The 25,117-nt window shown below is 43.6% G+C and overlaps 3 protein-coding genes across 7 annotated transcripts in view; 1 reads left to right on the forward strand and 2 right to left on the reverse strand.

Moving 5' to 3' along the window:
* The window catches only part of LOC105677682 (signal-induced proliferation-associated 1-like protein 1), a 60,645-nt gene extending 56,691 nt beyond the window's left edge, over window positions 1-3,954 (reverse strand). The window contains exons 1-3 of one of the 4 annotated variants that reach the window (XM_067353752.1): window positions 3,532-3,954; window positions 3,008-3,452; window positions 859-2,891 (exon numbers count right to left, since the gene is read on the reverse strand). The gene's annotated coding sequence lies outside the window, so the exon portion shown is untranslated. Of the gene's footprint in view, window positions 1-858; window positions 3,453-3,531 lie in introns of all 4 variants that reach the window. The other 3 variants (XM_067353751.1, XM_012376450.2, XM_012376449.2) reach the window with 3 other exon arrangements.
* Window positions 3,955-4,537: 583 nt separating this feature from the next.
* Dbp21E2 (putative ATP-dependent RNA helicase Dbp21E2) lies at window positions 4,538-6,772 on the reverse strand. The gene is made up of 7 exons (XM_012376412.2): window positions 6,584-6,772; window positions 6,303-6,515; window positions 5,888-6,217; window positions 5,569-5,826; window positions 5,371-5,484; window positions 4,902-5,293; window positions 4,538-4,820 (listed from the first exon to the last, which is right to left on the reverse strand). Exons 1-7 carry the CDS (start codon window positions 6,653-6,655, stop codon window positions 4,589-4,591), a joined length of 1,611 nt encoding a protein of 536 aa, XP_012231835.2. The 5' UTR covers window positions 6,656-6,772; the 3' UTR covers window positions 4,538-4,588.
* A 237-nt stretch (window positions 6,773-7,009) lies between these two features.
* LOC105677791 (coiled-coil domain-containing protein 170) lies at window positions 7,010-24,809 on the forward strand. Of its 2 annotated transcripts, XM_067353755.1 has the most exons (16): window positions 7,010-7,375; window positions 7,590-8,974; window positions 15,787-15,882; window positions 15,954-16,085; window positions 16,233-16,421; window positions 16,521-16,790; window positions 17,706-17,850; window positions 17,916-18,088; window positions 18,351-18,551; window positions 18,825-18,968; window positions 19,086-19,163; window positions 20,124-20,287; window positions 20,880-20,988; window positions 21,427-21,663; window positions 23,045-23,214; window positions 23,549-24,809. In XM_067353755.1, exons 2-16 carry the CDS (start codon window positions 8,867-8,869, stop codon window positions 23,688-23,690), a joined length of 2,358 nt encoding a protein of 785 aa, XP_067209856.1. In that variant the 5' UTR covers window positions 7,010-7,375; window positions 7,590-8,866; the 3' UTR covers window positions 23,691-24,809. The 2 variants fall into 2 exon arrangements, with proteins under 2 accessions (XP_067209856.1, XP_067209855.1); XM_067353754.1 differs by lacking the exons at window positions 7,010-7,375; window positions 7,590-8,974; window positions 23,045-23,214; window positions 23,549-24,809 and adding an exon at window positions 9,005-13,563 and having other exon boundaries at window positions 20,880-21,455.
* Window positions 24,810-25,117: the final 308 nt, after the last annotated feature.

The raw sequence follows: 25,117 nt of genomic DNA on the forward strand, positions 1-25,117 counted from the left end.
GACTTATTCGTCATCATCGGTATTGTCGGTATGCGCCGACCTTGTCGTCGACTCGATTACGTCTCGCGCTGTATTAATGACTGTAAATCATTACGTCGCTGTGTTATGCATGCAAGAGAGGGGGGCACTCGCTCCATTCGTTTTAATTATGCCAGCGCGACCCAATTACGTCGCGCTTAATTGCAGTGATTACGTTCGACCGATATCATGTGCATGCTAACTACATTTTTCAGGCGGTCTCGTATTTTTTCAACAATTTATCGAGTGGCGACTTTTCCTGTAGTTATTTCGTTTTTTTTTTTAATTTTATTGTTGCCAATATTGTTTATTCGTGTAATTGTTTATCGCAATTATCGCGCTATCTCGCGCTTTTCTATTGACGTAATTTTGCACTAAATGACGAAACTAACAAATCATCGCAAATGGATGCTTTCCGGTGTTTGTTTTGCGCGACAATTACGGCTTGAGAAACTCGCCTTTGCTTCGCAAGTTACAACCCTGGATACGGTACTCATTATCGCGGTATTCTCTAATCCAGCTAGTTTTTATGAGGTAACTATCATTTAGTCTTTGCCGGCCGCGTTGCCGTAAGAGTGCAATTAAGTGTATTAAGTGTAATCGGTGTCAAAATGCTTCAAACACTTTTTGTGTCAGATTTATTCTTGTAAATTAATTAAATAGAAAATAATAATAGTGATTTAACGTCTCGACATAATACATGCTGTTTCTGATTATTATATCAGCGCTGTCTGAATATTTTTGCTCGCCAATGTGCGACTCGATTGACATTCCGACACCGATTAACCTACAAATTACAAGATCGAAATGTTAAGATTTTTTCCTGAAATAATTACTCACGTTTTCGGGCTGGGACGAGCGCCTCTGCCGCGGCACACAGAAGAGCGGCACGCCGCTTTCCCGCTTCCTCTCCAATATAGCGGCTTCCTGTTCCCCTTTGGATCACCAAACCGTAACTCCGGCTCACTGACGCCGCACGACGCCGTCCGCTGTGGCTCCTCTTCTTTATCTCCCTCGTCGTCTCACAAATCACCAACAAGAAGCGTGCATCAGCGACCACTAAACACTTTTCTCGATCCACGCTCGATCTAACTTCTCGTCGCGTGCCGGTACGAAATACTCTCACTTGATTGTTTCGATTCACCGCCACTTGCCTCGGACGAACGCTCGATTATATGAATGTACACGCGTATATGTTCACGTTTCAACTGTTTTCGCGAAAGCAGCTTTCGTGTAAACAGCTCCGCGATTCCGAGACGCCGCTCCGATCGAATCGATCTCACTCGCGTAGAAATCTAACGCCGACGATCACGCTCGGACATTATTCTTCGTAACGGTACAACGCAGCTTTGTTTAATGTTGCCACGTTGAGGAACATCGGAGCACTTCGGAAATGTATCTCCGGCAAGTTGGTATCGCACTGAAGTCAACAGCGCGCGTCGCCGCACTTTTACGGCACAAAGCGTCAAATCGTACGTGACCGACGCTTCGTTTCGCTTTCGTTCTTTTCCTTTCGCACGTGCAACCGATTTCCGCAATCTCGTATATGCGTTCTCCACCTGTCGATCGTGTGCGTCGACTGTCGTCGATATCGATCGCGCGAGGAAAAAAGTATCTCGCAACTCTTGAGAAACGTAAAACACGAGTGTCGATAATCTACGACATCGACTACTTGCGCTCCGCGAACTGACTGGACTCACTTCAGGCGGACCGGTCGTCACCGATTGCCCCCCCACTCCGTCCCTTCTCGTTGCTCGTCCCACCACCACATTGCGCGCTTCGGAGAACGCGTGTCTATGGTAGTAAACTCCGTTGTCGGAGCATTCTGATTTTTCAGGATGTGAGATGCGAGCGAACGGAACATAAACATTGCTCTAACAGCGAGCCTGTTATTCCAATCTCGATATTTCACACTTAAAAAAAAAATGAGACAAGCATATGAATAACATTGTAAACCTTTATACACTTTACGTTCCGTGTTGAGCGACCTATTTTCCTCGTAGGTCGTTGCCGTGCGTTTTTGGGAATTGTGTATCTTTTTTTCGGTCATGGCTGGATGCGGGCGTATACGTTGCTTCCCTGAAAATCAGTGTTGGGCATCTCCGCGTAAATAATAGTCCGCCTCTAACGCGGAGATTTTGTAAACTATCTTTTTATGTGTATTTATGTGTGAGTACCTGAATAATCTTTCATCGGAACAAATAAATGTACTATGCTGTATTAATTCTGCTCAAAAGATCCATATATATTTTTTTAAACATACTGAAACTAATAATTAACTCTCCTCCTTTATTAAACATTTTTACCAGCGTTTCTGTGTACCTAGAATAAAGATTTATTTATTAGAATGACATTTTAATCAAATACGTACATTTACATTTTCTGTGGAAATGGAAAATTAAACCTATTAAAATATTTGTATTCTTTGTATGAAAAATATTCATAATAGTATTAATCAAGGAACGTTCTCTCAACATTGAATATTTTAAAAATATATAAACAGGCTCACAAGTAACATTTAACAATTATAAAGTCAAAGGAAGAAATCTCTGCGACGCAGACAACATGGCTTATAATTTAAACTGATTTAATACACAAGTTTCTTTGAATATAAAAAAAAAGTATTACGCACAGTATTTGTGAGAATTATATTACTAACAAGAAAAGAATCTTATTAATAATTTTAAGCCACTGTTTCAAGCTAGAGATTACACAGAAAGTTAGAAAAAAACGCAGTGACTCACCTTTTTAATTATAATTTTATTATAGTCTGATGCAGAAAAAATGTAGCTCTCTCTCTCAAATAAATATATTTATATTAAAATGTAGCGCAAATATGTATATCTTTTCTTTGTATACTGTACACATTGAACCTATTTAAAAAAAAAAAAAAAAAAAAATTATTAAGATCATGAAATTTAACTGTGATATCTGCAGAGATACAGGATTTCAAAAAGGAAAGTAGGTTAAGTAAAAATGGACTGATTACCGGGGTCGCCGGAGTATACGGCATCTGCCCGAAACCGCGCGTGTGGCGCGCACCAGGTCTGGTCAAGATCAGATGAGATCTCCCGCGTGGATGATACATCGCCTATCCCGCACCGCCCCTGTCCTACATGTCACGCATCTACCCACGCTAATTAGTCCATTATCACCGTGGCCGTCACTACCGGCAACTCATCGCTCGCGTTTACCGTTTTCTCGCGCGGCGCTCGGTAGATGTAACTTTAATAACAGTGTATTAAAGGCGTGACCGCGTACTTTTTTTCGGAGTGCGTGTGAACGCCAACGATGCGTATTAAATTGCGAGCAGAAACGCGTCCGGGAGTATGCAACTTCGCCGTCTCTCTTTGGCGATTGTGCAGCATCTGCCAGTAGGACATGCGATATGACGGACAAAGGCTCAGAGTTAAAAGGATGAAACGATAAGATAACTGAAATCAAATACAAGATAAAGTAAAATCAAGTCATATCAACAGTGGGGAAACTTTCAATGAAATAAAATTGAGTTACCTGTCGATCTGACTTCAATATTTCATGTAAAACAATCATTTATTGGCGTCTGTCTTAAATTTATCCTCGTTTTATGCATCTAGCGTCTGTTAGTCTTTGTCCTTCATCTCGTGGGACGCTATCGTGGTACGAGAGAGGGTCCTTCCGTGCATGTCGCGGTGACACGACCCGGCGCACCCATCGCCATCACGTGGCGCGGACCATCGACGCGTGCCGGGTGCGTTTAATTTCGCTAAAACCCAGCGCGAATAATAAACTGACGACGGTGGCGACGGTCTAGACGCAAGGTCCACCACCGATCGGTTAGGGGAGAGTATTACGCTATTTGCCGTGCGCTCGTGTGGGCGTCCGTCGTGTGGGAGTGCCGCCGGACATGACGAGAGACATCGGAAGACGGGCACGTCACGCATGTTTGTCTGTGTGTGTGTGTGTGGGTCGTGGTTTCCTCCCTGGAACTGAAACATGGAATTCAGGAATCGGTGCGATAAAAGGAACCGCCGGTCAGTGACGAGCGGCGGGAGAAAGCGGGGGGCAGGGGAAGCGTTCGGGCGTAGGACGCGACCCGATTAATTTTCTCGTTTGACAAATGCGCCGACGTTGATAAGCGCGTGGAAACGGACAAAATTTTTTCTCAAGTGCTCTTCGCGTATAGAAAGTAAATGGATGAATAAATTAGGCAGAGTTTGTTTTGGAAAGAGGAAGGGATAATGGAAAAGTTTTAGCTAATAATGTTGCCCTAGGCTACGTTAATTAATCCGATAAGTTCACGAGGATGAAGGACAATTATTTAGGGCAAGCTCTCTCGAAGAGATCAAACAGAGTAACAACACTTCGCTAATTAATCCCATCGGTACTCCAAAGGCTTCCTCGTAAAGCGCTAGTATCGCTGTCCTCGTGGAACTTAATTATATAAGTTGTGTAAAAAAAGAAGAGAATTATCCAAGCTATTTTCGTCTACAAAACAACATCGAGTATTCACGTTTTCCATATAATAGTTGCGGGGAAATTATTAAATAGAGAAACGATCTTTATTTACCTTAACAATATATATAATACATCAGTACGGTATACTAAACTCTTGTTGCACATCTTTCTCGTCGAGGTTCTCGGGCTCAAACGGCTCGAAGAAGTCGTCTTCTTTCGTGTCGTTAACATCGAATATTGGAATCGGTTTCATTTTCCGAATCGCCTTCTCTATTTTCCGCACCACAGCGATTTCCCACTGAGTGCTTATAAAATTAGTGACTCTGCAGTTCTTAACGTTGCCGACTCTTCCGGTTCTACCGCATCTGAAAGCAGCGTATAATACGGCGTATTATCTCGAGTGCATAAAAGCACATATATTTTATTTACAAGAGAAAATAGCATACCTGTGAATGTAGTCGGCGGTGGCGGTTGGAAAGTCGTAGTTCAATACATGGTGTATTGCTACCGTGTCCAAACCTCTGGAACCCGCGTTTGTCGTGCACAATACTAGGCACCTACCGCTTTTGAAATCGGCGTATTTGTTTTGCCTCTCGTGCAAAGGCATGTCGCCGTTCAAACGAACTGTTCGTACGTTGCAGTTGTTCAGGAATGTACCGACCCAATTACAGGTCTTGTTGTTATTATTAAACACGATTACCTGTTCCTTGTTGGCTACCTTCGGTTTGATGTACTTCAGAAGTTCCATCGGCTTGTCATCTGGTCCCACTCTCATGAATTTTTGTGGCACGAGTATGTGATGCAGTTTATCCGAAGTTACATGTTCCAACGATTGCACCTGGAAAAAAATTAATAATGTATAACCTGTTTTAATGCTATTTCAATAATCGTCTTAGTTCTCAAAGCATTGTTTACGTTTACGATATTTTTCAAAATTTCTTGCATCCTGGAAGGCATTGTTGCAGATGCTAATGTTAATATGGCACCGATTGGCAGTTTCGAATCTTCCGGATTTTGTGCGTAACCTAGCTGAAAACGACATTGTTGCATTTAGATATGTAATATTCTGTTAAATGTAGATTTTTCTATATAACCGACAACATGTAAACATACCGGCACCCTTTTTAAGAATACTTGTAGCTTCTCTTCAAAGGTTTCGTGAAATAAGGCATCCGCTTCATCCAATACAATGTGCCTGACCATGTCCAATTTGTAAATTTTGTTTGTCGTTAATTTGCTTATAACTCCGAAGCTAGCTACAACAATGTCAACTTCTTCCACAGATGGATTTAGCATCATCTTCTTCGTTTTTCCACCAGTAATGGTCTTTGTACGAATATTCAGGTATTGACATATTTTTTTTGCTTCTAGCTACAAAGACAAATGTTTTTAAAAAATGTAAAACTAATTCCACTTTTTATGCAATACATACTCCGATTTGAAATGCTAATTCACGAGTAGGTGTTATAATTAATCCCAGTGGAGCGTTGTACCGAGTCCCTGCTAACTCTTTCCATTTCAATATTTTGTCTATCATGGGTAGAAGATAAGTCAATGTTTTTCCACAACCAGTTTCTGCCGCTATGACAGCATTGAAACCATTCATTATTTTGGGTATTCCAATTGATTGAATCTTCAGAGGCTTTGTTATACTGTATTTTTCTAAAATTTCTACTATTTGTGTGTTTAAACCAAACTGTAAAAAGGAATCGCACATTTCATTGTCTTCTTCAGATGGTTTGTTATACGCCTCTTCTTCTACCTAAAATATGCATGTAAGACAGATTCATAAATAAAAATAACACAGAAAAATAATGCAATAAAAAAAAATAATAAGAAATATATACATTTGTAAGAGGATGTATAAAGAAATGATCTCCTTTAGATTTATAGTGATGCCATCCTTTACTGCTCAGTGGTATCGGTTCATATTTAGAATATGTTTGGCCTTCATAGAAGTTGAACTCTTTCCGTTTACAGGTTATTATTGGCGTCTTTCCTTCCACATTTTGCGGTATCTTGATGTGACTGACATTATTTTTCCTTTTAGAACTTCTTCTCTGTACACAATATTAGTTCAATGTATACATTTGTTTACTATGAGGTTAAGAATACAAGTTATACGTACATAACATCGTTGTAAGGTTACGAACTGAGCACTCGTAGTTGTGCGACACAAGTTACAAAATCGAGAAAGCATTATTAATAATCAGTAATTAAATAGTATATAAAACGATAAACAAAATTGAAAGCATGCCGCATAGCTATTTCATTATTTTTGTAGCACAGCTGATCACGTGACCGCCTGTTGGGAATTCATATTTAAAGCAGATTCATACTACATTCATTATCTGATGTACAATTGCGATATCCAATGAAAAAAGTTTATTAAGTCTGGAGAAATATAGCATTGCACAAAGTTCCTAGAAAATGCGTCTTCTCATTGGATATCGGCAAGTTGCGTCTCAAACGTTAGAGGCACTGTAAATCTGCCATAAGTACGAATGTGATAAATGAAGTTGGCCGCGCGCCTTTTGATTTTTCTTCATTGCCATTGTGAGACGAACGTCGAACGGAACAATCTCTTCTAAATTCGTGTAATTTTGCGTTATTTCTTCATCATGAGATGACAAGTTATATGTCGAAAGTATTATAAAGTGTCGCACGATTGTTGTAATATGATAAAACACGCGTCGCGCGAGTGTTGTGATGTGATAAAGCGTGTGTCGCGAATGTGTCGAAAATATTGCGGAAGCACCGCGAAAAGTGTTACGCGATTGTTGTGTTCTGATGATTGATTCACGCGCAATCATAATTATCTATATTTTCGCGAATGTTGTGGAAAAGCAGCCACGATCAGCCACGATGGAGAGGAGGAGGAGGCCCGGGGGGCGTCTGGCGACGGCGGAGCAACTGCAAGGTAAATTTATCATCTTTATTTTATTCTTTATAATTATTTGTTATTTATAAAATCGTTTGTTTCCGCGATATTTGTCCAGCATTTTGGGAGTCATTTTATAATACAATATATGAAAATATTTTAGAATATTTATTAGAATATTTACACAATGTTTAATATTTATAAATATTGATTGTTGGGCACTAATATAATGTGAATAATTTGTATTTTGCAGGACAACGTTTGTGAAACTACAACTCCGCTGCTGCGCATCATCGGTAAGTTTTAAATTATTTTTATTAATTTTGAGAAAAATTGGTTACGGAGATGAATGATAGTAGAGACCTCTATTAGAAATCTGCAGTATTAAGTTTTCAATGTGCACTTATCTTACGAACAATGTTGCAACTGAGGATAATACAGACTGCAATAGCAAAATTGCACAGTAGATGGCGTTTCATATTAATTTTTGCATACGCGCGTGTAGAACAATATTCGATTAGATTAGAAAATATCCTTATCTTTTATACAACAAAACTTTTTATGAGAAAAATAAAACAGAAAAAGTTTTAAATGTTTACATTTCTTGAAAGATATAGCATAATAATTATTGATAATCAACGATATTGCCACATTTCATTAACATTTAAACAGATTAAATTATTTGTATTTAGAAAATTAGCTATTTTACTGATAGAAAGTGAACGAAATAAAAAATGTGTATAAAAATTAACATTTTTCACCGCAATATTAAATGTATAATATTTAATTATTTATTATAAAACATGTCAATTTATTCTATTTTAAAAATAATTACATTTCTTTTTCATGTGCAATTAAAGCATGCAAATAATGAAAATCAAATAAGGTTAAATTTTAAAGAGACGATAAAACGGGAACACGCTTTCATGTTCCTGTTGATGTTATTATCAAAATCGTTTTATTAACTTATTTTATCGTTAATTCGCTGAATACAGCACATGCATTTATCACGCGTATTTTGCGTAAATATTGTCAAAATAAATTACAACCCACCGCAGCAACACAAGCATTATGAATAACGATACCTGCAAAATTTGGAAGTTTTCATTAAATCAAGTGATAAACGCGGAGATAACATCGTCCTACTTTTTACTTGCGTATATAGAAAATACAAAAGTAGGACAACTAGGCTAAAGTTCTAACGCCGATGCGGGCATGAGTGTCCCCAAAAAGAAGAAATCTCAGAAATCAGGTCGCCAGCGGCACACAGCCTATGCAAAAGCCGCGTTCTTTGACGAAAGGGGCTGAAACCTCGGCTTTTTTACCGCGAAGAAAGCGCGGTTGTTTTCTCCGATCGATGCGTCACAATTGCCTCGCCGCGGCGGCCGCCGTCGCGACGCTCGTCGGCGCTTAACCACCGCTCGGTGGAGGCGCTCCGTCGGTTTTCATTCTCCCGGGTTTGTTCGCGATAGTACGCGGTGAGTCCGCGCCGCTCTTCCTTTGACCATCTGAAAGCTCATCGTTTCGCGGATGATGGCGTCCGACGATGCCAAGACGCAGGAGGCGCGAGATGCGCAGGAGACGATCGAGGAGGACCTGAGGATCTTTGAGACACTCTGCATCTCCTCGCCCCAGAAGGTCAATCGACGCACTCCGCCCGCGCTTCTCACCTGCGATCTCTCTATCGGTGCACGCACACTCTCTCAAAAGCACGCTCTGTTTTGTTCTCCGATCTCGGTCTTCGCACGGGTGCAAAGTAGAAGTACGAGGAGCGCACGAGGAGTCAGTAATTATATCAAGCTCAGTGGAAATTATGAGACTGCTACTGTAAGCTTTTCGTTTTATCAAACAGACCGCAACGGACTGACGAGGGTACGCGGATTTGCAAAGATAATGCGCGCTGATGCCATTGTTTAAAGCTTATTTGATCCTCTTAAACGCTGAGATGGAGAAATGAAAGGTGTCCGCATTGTTTTTTCCTGGCTTGTTACATACACGTTTTTTGTGGCGAGTGAAGTCTTCACATGCAATTGCACCAGCATTCTGCTAAATAGATTTACACAATAAGAATAATAATATGCAGGCTTGCTTTTCGTTTGAAATCACTCGTATATCTCTTCGATGCGCAAGTTACACGTGTATTTGAATGTGTGTAACAAGTTGTAATCTTATAGTTTCTTCGGGCAAAGTTTACGAGCGAACAGAGACGGGATATGCTGCGAGCTACACCGCTGGCTTATCGCCCCCTCTGTTCTGCATCACGTAGATGTAACGTACACCTATACATTTCGCATATGCTAATCGCACGTATGGTCACGTGCATACGCGTATCATCCGCCGCAAAGCCTCATTGTGTACATGCCAGTACGTATACAGAGCGTCCGTCGAAGGGCAACAGATCGATAACGGAAATGTGAGATATTGATTACTTTGTGATTAACATAATTATTTGATAGGGCTTTGATTGCTAATGTATCGATTCACCACTTTGTGTCCGTCAGTCTTAAACAAGCTATTTTTAGCCGGAGAGAATTCACATCGGGGCATCGCACTTGGCAGTAATAATTTTAATTTCTCTGCAAGATTCTTGCACACACGTCAATTTTTTAAATTATTGAAAGCTGCTTTAGTATCTAAAAATGCACTTTTTTTCTGCACTATATAATTTTAGAATACAAGTGTAAATAGTACAAAGTGCAGTGTGTGTTGTCAAATAATTATATCACAATTTTACTAATAATTTTTAAAAATAAAAATATATTAATATTAAAAAATCAATGTATCCAATAGTGAATTCAATCACAGCAAAGAAACGAATTAAGTGCCGCGCGAGCTAACCTGTATCTTTAATTAGGAACTTGTCCAAACGAGAATATATATCTTGTCTCGAGGTCGCATCGCCGTCCAATTAGACGACTCGCGCGTTTAATTGCACTCGGGGATTCCGTCACGCTCGTCATTATCGTTCCTTTTCGCCAGGCGCCAGGCTTTCGACCTGTTCGCAAATCGCGAGCGCGTATCGACTCGCGCGTGAACGAGGGTCGCGTTGCCATAGTGTTGCACGGGGGAATCGATTTCACCTGTCGCTGCCGCCCTCGCTCGCGCTGTCGCGTGCTTTCGAAGCCGATCTTAATTTATTGGGCAGGACTCAAGGTACCGACTTATCTTATTCGGTTGCGCGATGGAAGGGAGAGCTGCGCGCAATTCGCTAAATCCAGTTTTATCGATTTAATTCGCCCCGGCATTTAATTCACGTCAGTGCGAGTTTCTTTTTTATCGCGTTTATGTGTGATTGGATATCCTGGTTTCCGAGATGTTTCCTCTTGTCTTCGAATGTTCGCGTAGATTTAGAAATTATATTACGTAGTTTCAATTTTTGTACAATACTTGATTAAAAATTAAAATATATCTCGCCGTTTATCAACTCTTATTAAAACTTCAAAGTTTCAAATAGAATATTATTATTAATATTGCCTGCGTTATTTCATTTTACTGTAATTTATTTGAATAAAATTTATACAAAAATGGCAATATGCTACGTGATAATTCACAGCGAATTGTGGATAATACAATTTAATTAAAATTAATTAAACGATTTTTATAATAAAATATATTAATTGAATACAATAGCTTTATTCCCTTTTTTAAAGTTATTAATATTCTAGACATTTTTCCTTGTGCCAATTGCAAACACAAAAAATATACATCCCCTTTTAAATTATGCATAAAAATAATAGTTACAATTATAACGCTTTGTATGAGAAACGAATAGAAATGTATTTATTATTTATCGGCAACCAGTTATTCTCTGGCGTGTGTAGCTATGTAATTACGCTAAACGAATAAATCGATGCAACATTCTACAGTGGCTATATTTGCTAGAATATTAATGTATCGGTATTTACATAGCTTTAATTACATGTTGATTCCGGCAAACTTACGAGTATTAGTTTCCGGAACAAATTTAGATCTCTGCCTTCCGTAATTATTCGACACAGTAGTGCACGCGTTAGGATGTTTAAACTTTTACGTTGTAAAATATTAAGCATTAAAGTACAAATAATTTAGCAACTTAATAGTTTTGTAGAAAATCAGGATTTTACATTTTATAGCAATCTTTTTACTATTTAAGAGATTCCGTCGGTTTGTAATAAAATACACGAGATATTTCCATGTAAAACTTTAGCGGACGGAGTTCATCTCTGCTCTTATTAAAAAAACCGATCCAGTTGAATATTTATCATCGACGGAAAAAATGGGTAAGTGTAATTACTTTCCGCGTTCGTGGTGCGAGCTCCGCTTGCGTGTGCGTGTGCCGCGCGAAAGAAAATTCAATGGCTGCACTGCATTCGTTACAGTGCCGTGACACAACGTTGCAATATCGCGGTGATCGAACGCGCCGGTGTATCGCACGAAAAACGCGCGTAACTCGACTCGCGGTTTTCCAAAAATGCAATATCATATTCTGACCGCTTCGACAACCTTTCGTCTCGCAAAATTCCCGTTCCGCCGCATTCTTCGCATTTGAATGAAGTATTACATCTCATTTGAAAAATTCCTCGACGCGTTATAATGCAACTTTTACTCGCAGCGCTTTCTTAAAAGTAGCGAGGAAAACAGATTTAAACGTCGCGTGGACATTTTACGCAGATGAACTCGATAAAAAAGTATCGCAAGAGTCACTTTTTACTCTCACGCGACAACCTTCTCATTTTTAACGAACTGCGAAACTCCGCGGCGCGTGTCATTAATGTTTAACGAGAAGGATTTACATTGCGTTAACAGAGCGGGTATTTCTTGAAAACGCTCACGCGCTCTCGTTGCACATTTATTGCGGTTTTATTACGCGTGTAAAATTTTCAGCTCGCGCGGCGGAGTGCCCGGGGGAAAAAAAAAACACCTCGGTAGCAAATTTACAAATTTTTTATATACGTGCATGGGATATCTTGCGCGAGCTCCGCTCGGAGTAAATGCCGCCGGCGGTAAATAGGTCGCGCTCATCCCGCGCGGTTGTTTCCCGCGCCAGTTTCCGAGAGGGAGAGAGTGCCGGGATATTTATAGGCGGCGGGGAATAATGGGTATTCAATATTATTGGACTTAACCACCGTGGAAATTCGCGGCATTCCGCATGAAAACGGCGCTATCTCATTCGGGCATTGAAACTATTTTCGGGTCGCGCGGGGGAGGAGGAGAGATAATGGCGATCTCGTTTGTGCGCGCGCGGCCCGGTCGGCGACCGGGTCGCGCAATTGAATCGCGCGATAATTGACGCGGGGGCGCATAGGATACTGATTTCAATCCGATTCCCAGGAAGATAGAGCGCATTGAATTAAATAGCTCATGCATACGTCTGAACGGTTAATAGACATTAATTCACTCCCCCCCTCCCCCCCCCCGCCGATCAATACGCATCGCGTAAATACCACCGCACGCCGTGTTTGATTTTCTTCTCGGCACCGCGCGCTCCAAGCTGTGCGGTGAAAGCTTTTTAATCAGCTAAAAAACAGCGGATTTGCCGAGAACGAAATGGAAAAAAAAAAAAAAACATTCGACCACGCGCCGATTCCGGCCCGACTGTCTTTCGGCTTCTGCATATTTATATTTCGCGGCAATCGAGTGCCCGGAGTGTCCTCCGCGCTTACAGCGCGAATTATTAGCGCGATATCGCTGCGGGGAAGCATCGATCTGTTGAACTCGCGAGGTGTATTTCATTGTACCGCGCGGCATTTCCCAGCCCGATATCCAGCGAGCGTGGATTTCGCGAACACGAATTCTCGCGTGTAGCAGATGTATACCTGAATACCTGGATGAGGTCGTGGGCGGTAGGTCGCGGGGTCGCCCCGGGCAGCGGCGGCGGCGGCGGCGGCGGCGGCGACGGCGGCGAGATTCGGGTCACGTAATCCGCCGTCGTAGGCAGACGAAACTTTGCTGTCGTAACTGCTTGTGCCGCGCGCATCCGATTGTCCTGGAAATTGGCGACGGTCGCAGCCAGTTCTCTCGGGCTGGCGACGGCGGGAGGGAAGGGGGGGGGGGAGGGGAAAAGAGGGTAGAAACACTATCTGCGATCTGGCTACCGGCGGACCACCGAGCGCGAACCCTGTTAAGTACTATCTGAATCAAGAGCGGACGGTAGCGCGCCGGCAGGAATACGGGAGCGCGATAAGTACAATTGTGCGGCGGAAATTCCTGCGGGGGACGCGCAGGATGGATTCGGCGGGCGAGTCGAGGTAGTTGATTCTGTTTACCGAGCGAGCGAGTTACGCTGAATGGGACACCTTGGCCTCGGAGTCGGATTCTAATCCGGCGAGAACAATCGGCGACACGCGCTTCGCACAGAAATATCGCACCGCCATTTTTCCGCACTGGTTTTCAAATCTCGTAGCTGCTAATAGAATCGCGTTGAGCTCGCGATAGTTGAACGATTTATTAATTTCAATTAATTTGGTTGATTAATTTTGCTTAATTTACACTGGCGCACCATTAAAGTGGAATGAGCTTCTTTCGTCGAACAAACGCAATTCAATCAGCTTCAGATATTAAATGTCTCGCTTGTAGAGTGAATGTGTAATTAGCGGATTCCCTATGCATGAAGATATTCCCATTTACAACTTTGCGCCGTGTTTATTCCATTATAATCTCGTTTCCGACTTTCGAAATAAGATAGTTATCGCGAAGTTATATTGCACAATCCGTTCGTAAGCTCACAAATAGGACCGAGAAAGAGAGAAAGAGAGAGAGAGAGAGAAATGGGTGGAAGAAAGGCGAATGTAAAAAGACCTGCTTTTTACACACTAAATCCTAATCCGCTTATGATCGTAATTAACGGCGGAATAAATTCCCGTTGAATCCCTGCGCGTACTTGGACTTAATTTCGCGTCGCGAAAATAATTCGACGGGACGCATTTAATTCCAGCGCGAATTCGCGCGGCGGGTTGGATTTATTGAAAAGTAATTAAACGCGCCGAACGTAAATCGGTATCAAAACGAGATAAAAGCGGCCGATTCGGTGCGATCAGTTAGTACTGCGAAATATTTAATTAGAGCGGCGATAATTGACGTCGAAATTACCGACATAAATATTCAGACGCATCGTTGCTTAATAATAATAATTCGATTCTTTTCGCTCTCGCGTGACACGCGCGTCCTTTCGATTCAGTTTAATAACGAATCATCGCGTCAAATTTCACCGAGATAATCGGCGGATCCATTTTTCGCGCCGCAAACAAATTGCATTTATTTTCTTGACGAATTGGTCCGAAAATATTTCCGCGTCATCGCGCTACATGATTGCGTAAAACGCGATCCCTTGCGGTGGCGTGTCATCGTTGAATATCGATATGTTGTGAAAATAAAATATATATTTTTTTATTTTTTGATGTACTTTGCAATTGAATTGCCACGGGCAATCGAACAATTTAATAGTCTTCTTCAATATTGTCTTTCGCGAAAATATCGATAGCGCGTTGTTGCGCTCAAAAGTGAAAATGTACAAATGAACAAATTCAATCATTTTACAAAATTGGATTTGAGTGAAAGACGGCGGTCGATTCGCGTGTCAAAAGTAGCAAACGCCAGTTGGAATTCCCTTCAAAGATATTCTCATTGACGGAGGATCGATTTTGCAGTTTCGTCAAGGCATTCGTTCCCGAAATAACGTATCGCGATAACGAGCCGCACGAGGGTTGTACAATTTTATTGCAGAAACTTTAAGACAAATGATTCGAAATAGCGTTCTAAGAATAACCGCTAACAAGCTTACTCATCAGGCGAGCTAACTTTGTAGTCGACATTCTGCAATCCGGCGTTTCCACGCAGACGTACTTAATGACCGAGGCGCAAATCGAGCCGCATTGTGAGATAGAGACTGAAATGGGTGTCGTTACGCCGGCAACGTGCGGTGCTCGCGAGTCCCGCGTGCTCTCTGCGAGCGAGACAAAGGTCGAAGGTCGGAAGCTTCAGAAGCCGCGGGCAGCCGCTAATTTATTCCCGGCTTTAAACCGACGCTTTCGAGCATTGAGCGGTCCTCGGCGAGGAGGCATCGGGAAATAAAGCGACTTTCTTTACGACTCTCTTTACGGACGCCCCTGTCCGCGACAGGACTCAAACGGGAATTCTGACGTGGCGCGCGATGAGCTTGATAATTTACAGCAATCGTTACTTTAACTTGTATAAAGCGCGGCTACGCCGAGAGATTTGTCGAGACGACTGTAATAAATAAGCAAACATGTCTATCATCGACTCTCTACGCACGGATTATTCAATCGTTTAATAGTCGGCGAATCTAAACGCAGGGATGTTATTTCAAGAGACCTTAAATTCGCAGAATAATTATAGCCGACGTGTCTGACTTATTTTTCTACAAAAATTGTTATACCGAAACGAGGTACAGTGAAAAGGTTTCCGTCTTATCGCCGCGTCGCAATAACAACGCGCTGAACGTCTGGTCTCAGATGGATCCAGACGACACCATGACTCACGATCTGACGACCACCTTGAGAAGCGAGCTGGCGGCCCTCGAGTACAAGCGAGACAGGCTTATGTCCGAGGTAAACCGATTATCGGTCCACCGCTCCGCGCGAAACATTATTAATTCAACGCCTCGGTCCTCCTCGTTTAGCTGCAGGAGATGAAGAACGTCGCGAGAACGCGGGACCAGAGGGTCGTCGAGCTGCAAGTGGAGGCTGACCAGCTGCGCGAGCAAGCGGCCCGGCAGAATGCCGTCGTCTCGAGCCTCAAGAAGCGCATTCAGGTTAATTTGTCTTCGTAACGGGCGCACGATTATTCCGGGCTCCCTCGCGCACACTCGCTTTTCTTCTTTTTGCTAAAAAAAAAAGAAATCCCGATTCGCAGAATCCGCGATCGATGCGTCTTGTAGACTCGGATAGCGATTTTTCAGGAACTGGAGGAGAGGGAGAGGAATTTGTACGCGTCCCAGGGCAGAACCGAAGTTACAATGCAGGGCTTGCAACGTGACGTGAAGTACCACGAAGAGAAGGTCAGGGAGTACGACAAGAAAATCCGACAACTGGAGCACAACATATCGGAGGAGATTCAGCTGAAGGAGCGCGCGCGCTTGAATCTGCAGGTGCCGTAAAGCGCTCCGGCGCGCGATTGATAGCCACGCCGTCGGCCGTATCGATTCGCTTCTAGACGCACCGTTGCATCTTCATCCTCGTTTCGACAGGATTTCGTGCGGAGACTGGCACACGCGTTGAACGCCGAGTACTGCGAGACGGCGCATCACAGTCCGGAGACGGTGATCCACAAGGCGGAGGAGCTCGTGCAGGAAGTCAACCGGCTGCGGACGAAGAGCGCGAACGTCGAGACGCAGTTGACGGGCGTCGAGGTGGATTTCCGCACTTGCAGGGACGCCCTCGATCGCGCCACCACGGAGAAGGAGCAGCTGCAGAGGCAGCTGTCCGTTCAGCTAGTCGACATAGAGCGCTTACGTCAGGCACGACCCATACAGCACAGAACATTGCAATTACACTGCAGCAATGTTACAATCTTGCAAGTTGCAATGTAATATTGTTGAGACATTATTGCAACCTGTAATTGTAATATTTCATGAGAATGTGACAGCAACATTCCAATAATATTGCAATAGCAATATTCGGTAATCGCTAGTTCGTTCGTTTACCGCTATGTAACGCGCGTTGCAAAATCTATCTCGTATTTAAGTTTTAGTTATGATGATTATATGAAACTTGCAAAGAGCGGCTAGTAAGATTAAAGACATAGTAATTATTTTTATCAGTTTAATTTTTCTGATACGACCTCAACACAGGGAATTCAGATATTGAACTGATTGTTCAAAAATCGAACAGATAAATGTCCGAATCAATAAAAATATATGCAACATTATTCTAAGATTGCAATAACAATGCAATATTGCAAATTTATTACATTGCAATATTACTGTAACATTTCGTTACAATCTTCCTAAAAGCGAACATTTTAACGTTGCTGCAATCCCACAGCAATGATGCAACAACATTTTGCAGTGAATTTGCAATATTGCTGCAACATTGCGATGAAAGATTGATGCAATGTGTATGCAATCTTTGTGTGCTGTATGGGGATGATCAGAATTCTATTCGTCTCGATCAGTTCCAAAGTCAATTTCGAGATAAATATATTGGGAGATAAATATATTGGGAGCAAAAGTTTCCACTGTCTCGGCGTAAATTTTCCGCGTAAAGAAAACAACGATGAAAACTTTTGCATTATTTTCAATATGTTTTGGATATCAATCAAAATATGTCGTTATTAGAGGCTTCGATATGTGTGAATTCTGTTATTATTTCTGTTTAATGAGATTGGGATAAAGTCGCCGAATATTGTGCCATCAATTATTTCGCTAAATCAGGATAAGGAGTGCCTGGAGATGCAATATCGAGTCGCGGAGAAGGATACGAACGATCTGAGAGACAAGCTGGTGAACGCGAACAGGAGTTTAACCAGCGCAACGGGGAACATATCCAATCAGGAGGCACTGATCTGCCAATTACGAGGTAAACCGCCCATCAGATCGATTCCGCCCTGCGCGCCTTTGATAACCGGCCTGTCGCTCTTGCAGAGGACCTGAAAGCCCGCGAGGAGAAGACGCAACGCGTGCAGAACGAGCTGCGTCATCTCCTGGAATCCGTAGCGATCCTCATAAGCACGCCTAACCGATTCGTGGAGTCCCACGAGAACGCGATCAAGGATCGCATCCGGGAGGTCCTGGCGGACAGCAAGGATCAGTCGCTGGTGGTTTATCCTTTCGCCATCCTTCACGCCGAAGCCACACATACAATGACTCTGCAGTTTTATGAAAGCTTTCGACATATGAATTATCTCTCCGCGAAGAGTTATATATTTTACATACTTTTTTTCTATTTGCGCATCAAGAAATTTATGAAAACATCTCTGAAAAGATTTGCATATTTTTGGCTTTGGCGTGTGTCAATTAGCGCGATATTAAAATTCATGTCACGAATGCGATTTTTTTTTTTTTTTACGGAAATTGTAGAAAATACAAGGCCTTCGGGAGAAGGTAAATTTGGCGACGGAGTCAACGAATCGGCAGACCGAGTTAGTCGAAACTACGATGATGAAGGTGCGCAGTCTGGAAGAGGAACGCGCCGCTCTGGAAGCTAAGATACACAAATTGGAGTCTGAACTGACGAGCAGCGAACTTTCACGAGAATCTTTACGCAGGGACAAGCAGACGGTGATTTCAAACATTTTTTCTATCTCTCGGAAATGTTAAAGCAATCTTGACGCGTGGAGAACAGGAAGCTGAAGAGCGTCGGTTTATTCGATTTCTCTTCAAACCTAAGGGAAAAATTGAATTTTTCCCCGAAGAAAGCAATCTCCGATTGAAATAATATTTCACAAATTTGACGGAAAACGTCAGCTTTACTGTAACAAATCTGATCTCACAACATTTGTTCTCTACCAAGGCGTCAATTTTAGGATTGATTTTGACACACGATTTTTCCAGTTCGTGACTTTCCTGGACCGGCTGGGCAAGGCCATGCAGATGGACGAAATCTCTCAGGAAATCGGAATCGATCTGCAGACGGAGTCGCTGCTGGTGCGGGCCGAGCAACTGGCCAGATTGGAGACCGACAAGCTGGTCGACAAGGTGAAGGGCGCACAATCGATATTACGTCTTTTCGTTGCCGCTGTTACGTTGCTAACGTCTTTCCCTTTGTTCTGTGTTTCTTTGTCGTGCAAATCGCGCGCTTACGGCACGCCGCAGTATTTGTGCTGCAGCTACACGACCCTGCCGAGGATTCGGCGCGAGCGATCGTTCCACGAGCTTCCTTGTCTGAAAGAAGTAAGCCCGCCGGCGCGAGCAAAGCGCCTTAGAGAGAAACCACGCAGCATCCTCAGACATCTCTCTCCCCATTGATCCGTAGACGCTCATTTCGTCCCGTAGAATATCTTTGACTGTTGTAGAGAGGCGCTTTTCATTCCTCCGTTCTCGAGGTTTCTTCCCCGATGTATCGCGCGACCGCGTTTCGGTGTGTGCTTTGCTTGCGACATAATTGTTGGCTCAAATTGACAGTTTATCGGAAATATCGCGTAATAGAGTTCCACTCCATTGGGTTCCGTGGAATCCAATGACGCTGCCCGCGGCGCGTCGATATTGCAGCTCTTTTTGCCGTAAAATAGGACGCTCGTCCCGATGCGCCAACTTTTAATTAAATAATCTTCGATAACACGCGAGCAAAAGAAAATTTCCCCTTTGAAGGGACGTTTCCTCATTTTATGAATAATATTCACTTAAGCGATTATATAATTTGCGAGAGAGTTCGAGATGGAAATCTATTTATAACTTTGTGCAACACAAAAACTTTGAGGAAGAGAAATACGTGCATAAAACATGCGCATCACTAATATATATTTCCCATGTATTTTTTGGGATTTGTAATAAAATGTATAATTGCAGCAGAAAATTGTAAGCGGAATTCCATCTCAAATTTTGTCGCAAACTCCGCTGCCATCGTCAAAAGCTGAGCCTCAAACATTGTAGATCCAATTATATTTATCAGAAGAGCGTCATCACAATGTGTATAAATAATCACTATTATTTTACACCACGAGTCACATCCCTCCAACAATCATAACGTATTCTCACTCGAATACCAGTCGACGGCGGCACGAGAAAATTTGAGCGCGGCACTTTTTACGTTCTGCAATAATTTGCGCACGCTGTCACATTTTACCTGCGAAAAAACGATTTCGATAAGCGCGCCTGACAAATGCTCTGTCTTTCTTTTTCTCCGTCGCGCAGACTTCCGTGGTCTATCAGTTGCAACGTCGTGTGCGAACCCTACGGGAGCAATTGCAGCGCAGGGACCTGCATCTGGACCTTCTCCGCAGGAAACTATCTCTGCAGGAGGATAGCGTGCGAATGAAGTCGCTGCTGCAGAGCGAGCGGGACGAGGCGAATATACGGTTTGTTGCCGAACGGCCCCCCCGGGCCGATTCTAGTAATTTCCAGTGGAAAATTTCAAACTCCCCTTCGCGAGAGCGTATCGGAGTTCGGACAATTTGTCGGAGCTATTTTATAACTATTACATGCATGCGCGGGATTTAATCGCGTTTTCTCTGCGCGCGAATGCACAACGTTCTCGCGATATTTCGGAATCCGTTTGTGACAACCGTCCGCTTATACTTCGTGTAATTGGGAATTAGAATCATATCGATAATTAATTGATATTACAATTGACACTAATCCCGATACTCTCTGTCGAACGCGTGACTTCGGCGGGGAAATAACGTCTATCGACCAGCTGTCGCAGCGCGAGACATATAGAGCCGCGGTTTATTGGAAAATTTAACCAACCGAGCACGGCTTCGTACGTTCGATGCGGCGTGATTTTTCCACGCGGCGGAGCACCGGCCACTTCTGCCGGCAGTTCGTTTTTACATGCATCGAACGCACACATGGGCTCGTCGAAGGCGTTGTTTCTCCCAGTGATATCGAATTGAAAAAAATATATATATATAAGGAAAGATACAAGTGACTCTCCTTCCTGTCTTTCAGCGCGAAGAAACTGGTGAAACAGGTGGAGCGACTGCAGATCCAATTGTCGGAGGAAAAATCGCGGAATCGGGAGTTGAGCGCACAGCTGACGGAAGCCGCGGATTACAAGGCACGTAATTTCGAGAGTCCCCCCTGTGCTTTCTCACAATCAGATAAATCCGAATGCCACGCGGAATATGCACGAAAGTACGTGCGGCAATTTCGCCGCGATTGCGCAGTTAATGACAATCGCGACGATACGCCGCGATTGACCGCGTTTAAACGCAATTTCCGCGTGTCCGCAATTATCTTACGAGAGTTTATCCTCGTCAGCGAACAAGGATACCACTTGATAATCCAATTACTCGGCACTGTTGCCGTTTCGCCGTTCGCTCGGAGAAAGCAGCTGTTAAATCGGTTTCGCGCGTCGGGTGAAGCATATATATCGGGAGAATAAAATTGCCGAACGAAATTCTCCTCGCGAGCCGCGCGCGCGAGAGAGCCTCTCATAATCCGCAAACTATCGATCAGGCGTTTTAACCCACTTTACGGCGTTTGCCGCGAGCAGATAGCCGCGCTGGAACGCAGCCGGAAGATAGAGGAGCTTCAGAAGCGGCTCGTGGAGAGTGAGATGTTGAGGACGCGCTACAACCGAAAGCTGACGATGGCGAAGGAGCAGATGAGAACGACCGCGGAGACAGCCGATCAGGAAAGATCGATAAACGACCATTCCTTACAGCTCCTACGCGACGAGCTCTCTCAGGTCAAGCAGAATCTCTCCGAGGTCACGCGGAGGGAGTCGCAGGTGAGGGCGCATTATTAAAATTGCATTACGCGATGTGCGCGTTTGCATCCCGCCCGCTGATGCCACCGTTAATATGAATAAAAAATGAAATGAAATAAAACAAAGTTGCCGTGGATTGAAACGGACGCCGTATAAATTCAGGCGTAAACGTCGGAGAATCGCGCTCTGCCTTGCACGTCGAAAAACGGCAAAATGCACGTCTCGATGCCGAAATCGCGTATTCGGCACGCGCATCAGTGTTCACGTAATTCTGATTTATGGTCATTCGTGTGCGCGAGAGCGGATTTGCGAGCGATTAAATTACGCAAAAGAAATCGGCTGTGAAAATCCGACGGGCGTCGCGAAGAGGCGCAGCCTCGACGCATTGCACATTTCGTACGTACTTCTCGTCGATATTTTCCGTATGCGAGTCTTTTTTAAACAATTCCTCTGAAGGGAAATGCACAAAGTCGTTTCAATCCCATTCGCAGACGTTAAACAATAATTGCGACACGAATCCGAGAGTGATTTCGCCGTTTCGCGAGTAATCCATAGATCCTCCGCCGCGAATTCAAAGCGCTTTGATCTCTTATTGAAACCGCGGGCGCGTCGATGAGCGTAACTTGTTTCTAATACTCTCCGCGGAAGGGCGAAAGGGAGGCTCGTTAACTCATCGAGGCGATCTCAATGACTCGCGATGACAGTCATTCGCGTAATTGCGAATATCTCTTGCCGTCGGGCGCGTAACGCTCGTTTCAGAACGACTCGGGCTGACTTAGCAGCACAGTAATTCGAGACACGTACGCGCGCATCGCCGGCCTGTAAAGCAGACAGTCCTTTTGGTTTAAGCTCGCGCCGCAGCGTACTCCATGAAAGGACTATAAATCCTGCAACCTCGCGACGTCGCCGCCACAACTTCGTCTTTGCAGAATTTTGATTTAGTTCGAACGTTAATTATAATAAATTAATGCGTAGGACGCACTAAGCTCCCGGCTAATACCTCCATTGCGTTTGTCATTTAATGAGAAATAAATTCATAAAAAATCTACAGAAAAAGAGACACAATGTAGAAAAATACCATTGTTTAATTCGAAGAAATTCCGCGCAATATGGCGAAAATTTCAATGTAATTTTACTGAATCTATGAAATTTATTGGATTTTGCACACGCGACATAAATTTTATTTCTTTAAAAGAAATTTTTCACTCGTCAAATATTTTTATATCGCACAAAAGAATCTAATTGAGATGTGCCTCGTCGTTCGCGCGCAAGAATATAATTATTCAGACTTGCGGAATGCGCGAGCGATGGACAAGCTGGCGTTCGGAGCGTACGTTCGCCCGACGTACGAGCGAGCGTGCGCGTACGATTCAATTGGTAAATCGCTCATTTCCTGTCTCAGCTGCAGAGCTTCCGCGTCTCCGTGGCGAAGTTATTGTCGGAGCCAATCTGCACGCCCGATTACGAGATCATTTCGCGGCTGCAGAAAATGGTAGCGGCTCATCGTGACTTCACCATGCTCTCCCGCAGATACGACGAGCCCTTGGAAACGAGTCCCTCGAGATGCACCAGGTAATGATCGGGGCGGAAGGACGTGCCGTCGTATTTTCTACAATTTAAATTTCCTCCACCGCGATGTCGGTAATTGGACGTTATCACGCGACGCACGGCGATCATCCTTGAGCTAGCAACAATGATTTCTTTTTTACAAAGCTACGCTATTTTTACGAGAAACATTCTTCGGACGCCGCTGCTCCCGATATTTCACACTCATACGCGATTTTCCTTGCGAAAACAGCAATGCTGGAGGAAAAGTTTGCACAAGTTGTATCGCGTTATTCTCTGCATCCTGGCAGCTCTAATGCCTTCATTATTCTTGCATAATGCGCCTTCCTGGATCGTTCAGCATACATCCGGTCCATCCGCCGAGATCGCCCGGTTCACGCTGCACCCGTTACGAGGACAGCGGCTTCGCGGACCCGCCGGATCTCCACGACATCGACGACGATTACAACAAGAGGCCGGTGAGGAGTAGCCTTCTTCCGTGACACCGGCCGAGGTTCAAGTTCTAAGTGTGTTCCCGGGGAGAAATTGCACCCCCGCGTCTAATCCGCCCGCTAAATCGAGTTTCCGATCTCACGTAGCCGAACGATGCCGCGGGGGAAAATAATCTCGCGTGTGTGCGTCGTAAAGCGTTATGTTTACCTCGCGTAAACGAGCGGCTTTTACGTGACGGGAGAGAAACCATCCGAAGCCATCATTGCCCCGCACATTAGGCGGCGCGGCGCGTCATAAGATCGCTCGGGCATCGATCGAGCGGTCGAATGCCGATTCTAATGGAGTGGAGCGCAAAAGAAAAAAAAAAAAAAACTGATCGAACCACCGATCCGTGTTACATCGCGAGGGAATGGAAGAGGAAATCGAGCCGGCGAGCGTGCGCGTGAAATCGCAATTTCGCGCTAATTACCGGCCGGCGAGCGTGAGAAATTTCTAACGGATCGCGCGCAAGTGCGATACTGGACGCGCATCGCAAATATCAGCTGTCGTGGACGGAAACTGTCGCAAGTGTTCATCGAAAATTGCGCGAGTCGATCGCGCGCTCGCCGTAGTCATTTATTTACATACGCGGACTTAAATTTATACGCGGATAGAGCAGCTATATATTGTACCTATATACGTCGCTCGAGCGAGAGAAAAAAAAAAACATATTGTCTGGAATGTGCCACTTGGAGCGAGAAATAAGAGGGACATTAATATGCATCAAGGATGGAACTGTATCGAATAAGAATAATGAAGCGTTGCCGTGTGCAAATGACGTCACGTAGAATAACGAGAAGTTTCAGCGAGGAAGCCAGTTTGTGAAGAATTATGTGAAAAAGAGTTTTTCGTATACAAACCGAAGACTGAATAATAGGATTTTATTAGTGTTCGCGGCATCGGAGTGTCTCTTCGTTTGCATTTATCCCACGGACTATATTCTACAGTAGAAATGTGTACCTCGAGCAATCTTATTTTAATCAAATAGTACGCGATAATACATATTAAAAATCTCTGCCTGTCTATTTTAAGAAGCCGTAGGTGTTCATAAATTTTTTATGAAAGTTAAGAATAATCGTGTAATGTTGATTATATCGCAATACACACAGCAGTCTTTTCAACAAAGAGAACCTCTAGTTTTATTTAAACTAAATCAACCGAACTTAGTTGCTTATCGACTCGTCCGAGGTGTTTTCTTGGCAAACGCTGCAGTTTGAACGAGCAGCGGTGCGACTCGTTAGCTTTAAACATCTGAAATCGATGTCGCGTTACTTTAAATCTCCGCTTCCATTGAGCAATGATTTCCATCTAGATTTAAAACGCCGGTCAGATATTAAAATATCGATAGAGCCGGTTCGGTTCACATAGGCGGCCCTTCGATCGCCATCCATCGCCGTTTAACGCAACACGCTCTTTTCTAATCAATTCGGAACAATGC

This window comes from Linepithema humile, chromosome 4, assembly GCF_040581485.1.
Source record: "Linepithema humile isolate Giens D197 chromosome 4, Lhum_UNIL_v1.0, whole genome shotgun sequence".
Classification (NCBI taxonomy): domain Eukaryota; kingdom Metazoa; phylum Arthropoda; class Insecta; order Hymenoptera; family Formicidae; genus Linepithema; species Linepithema humile.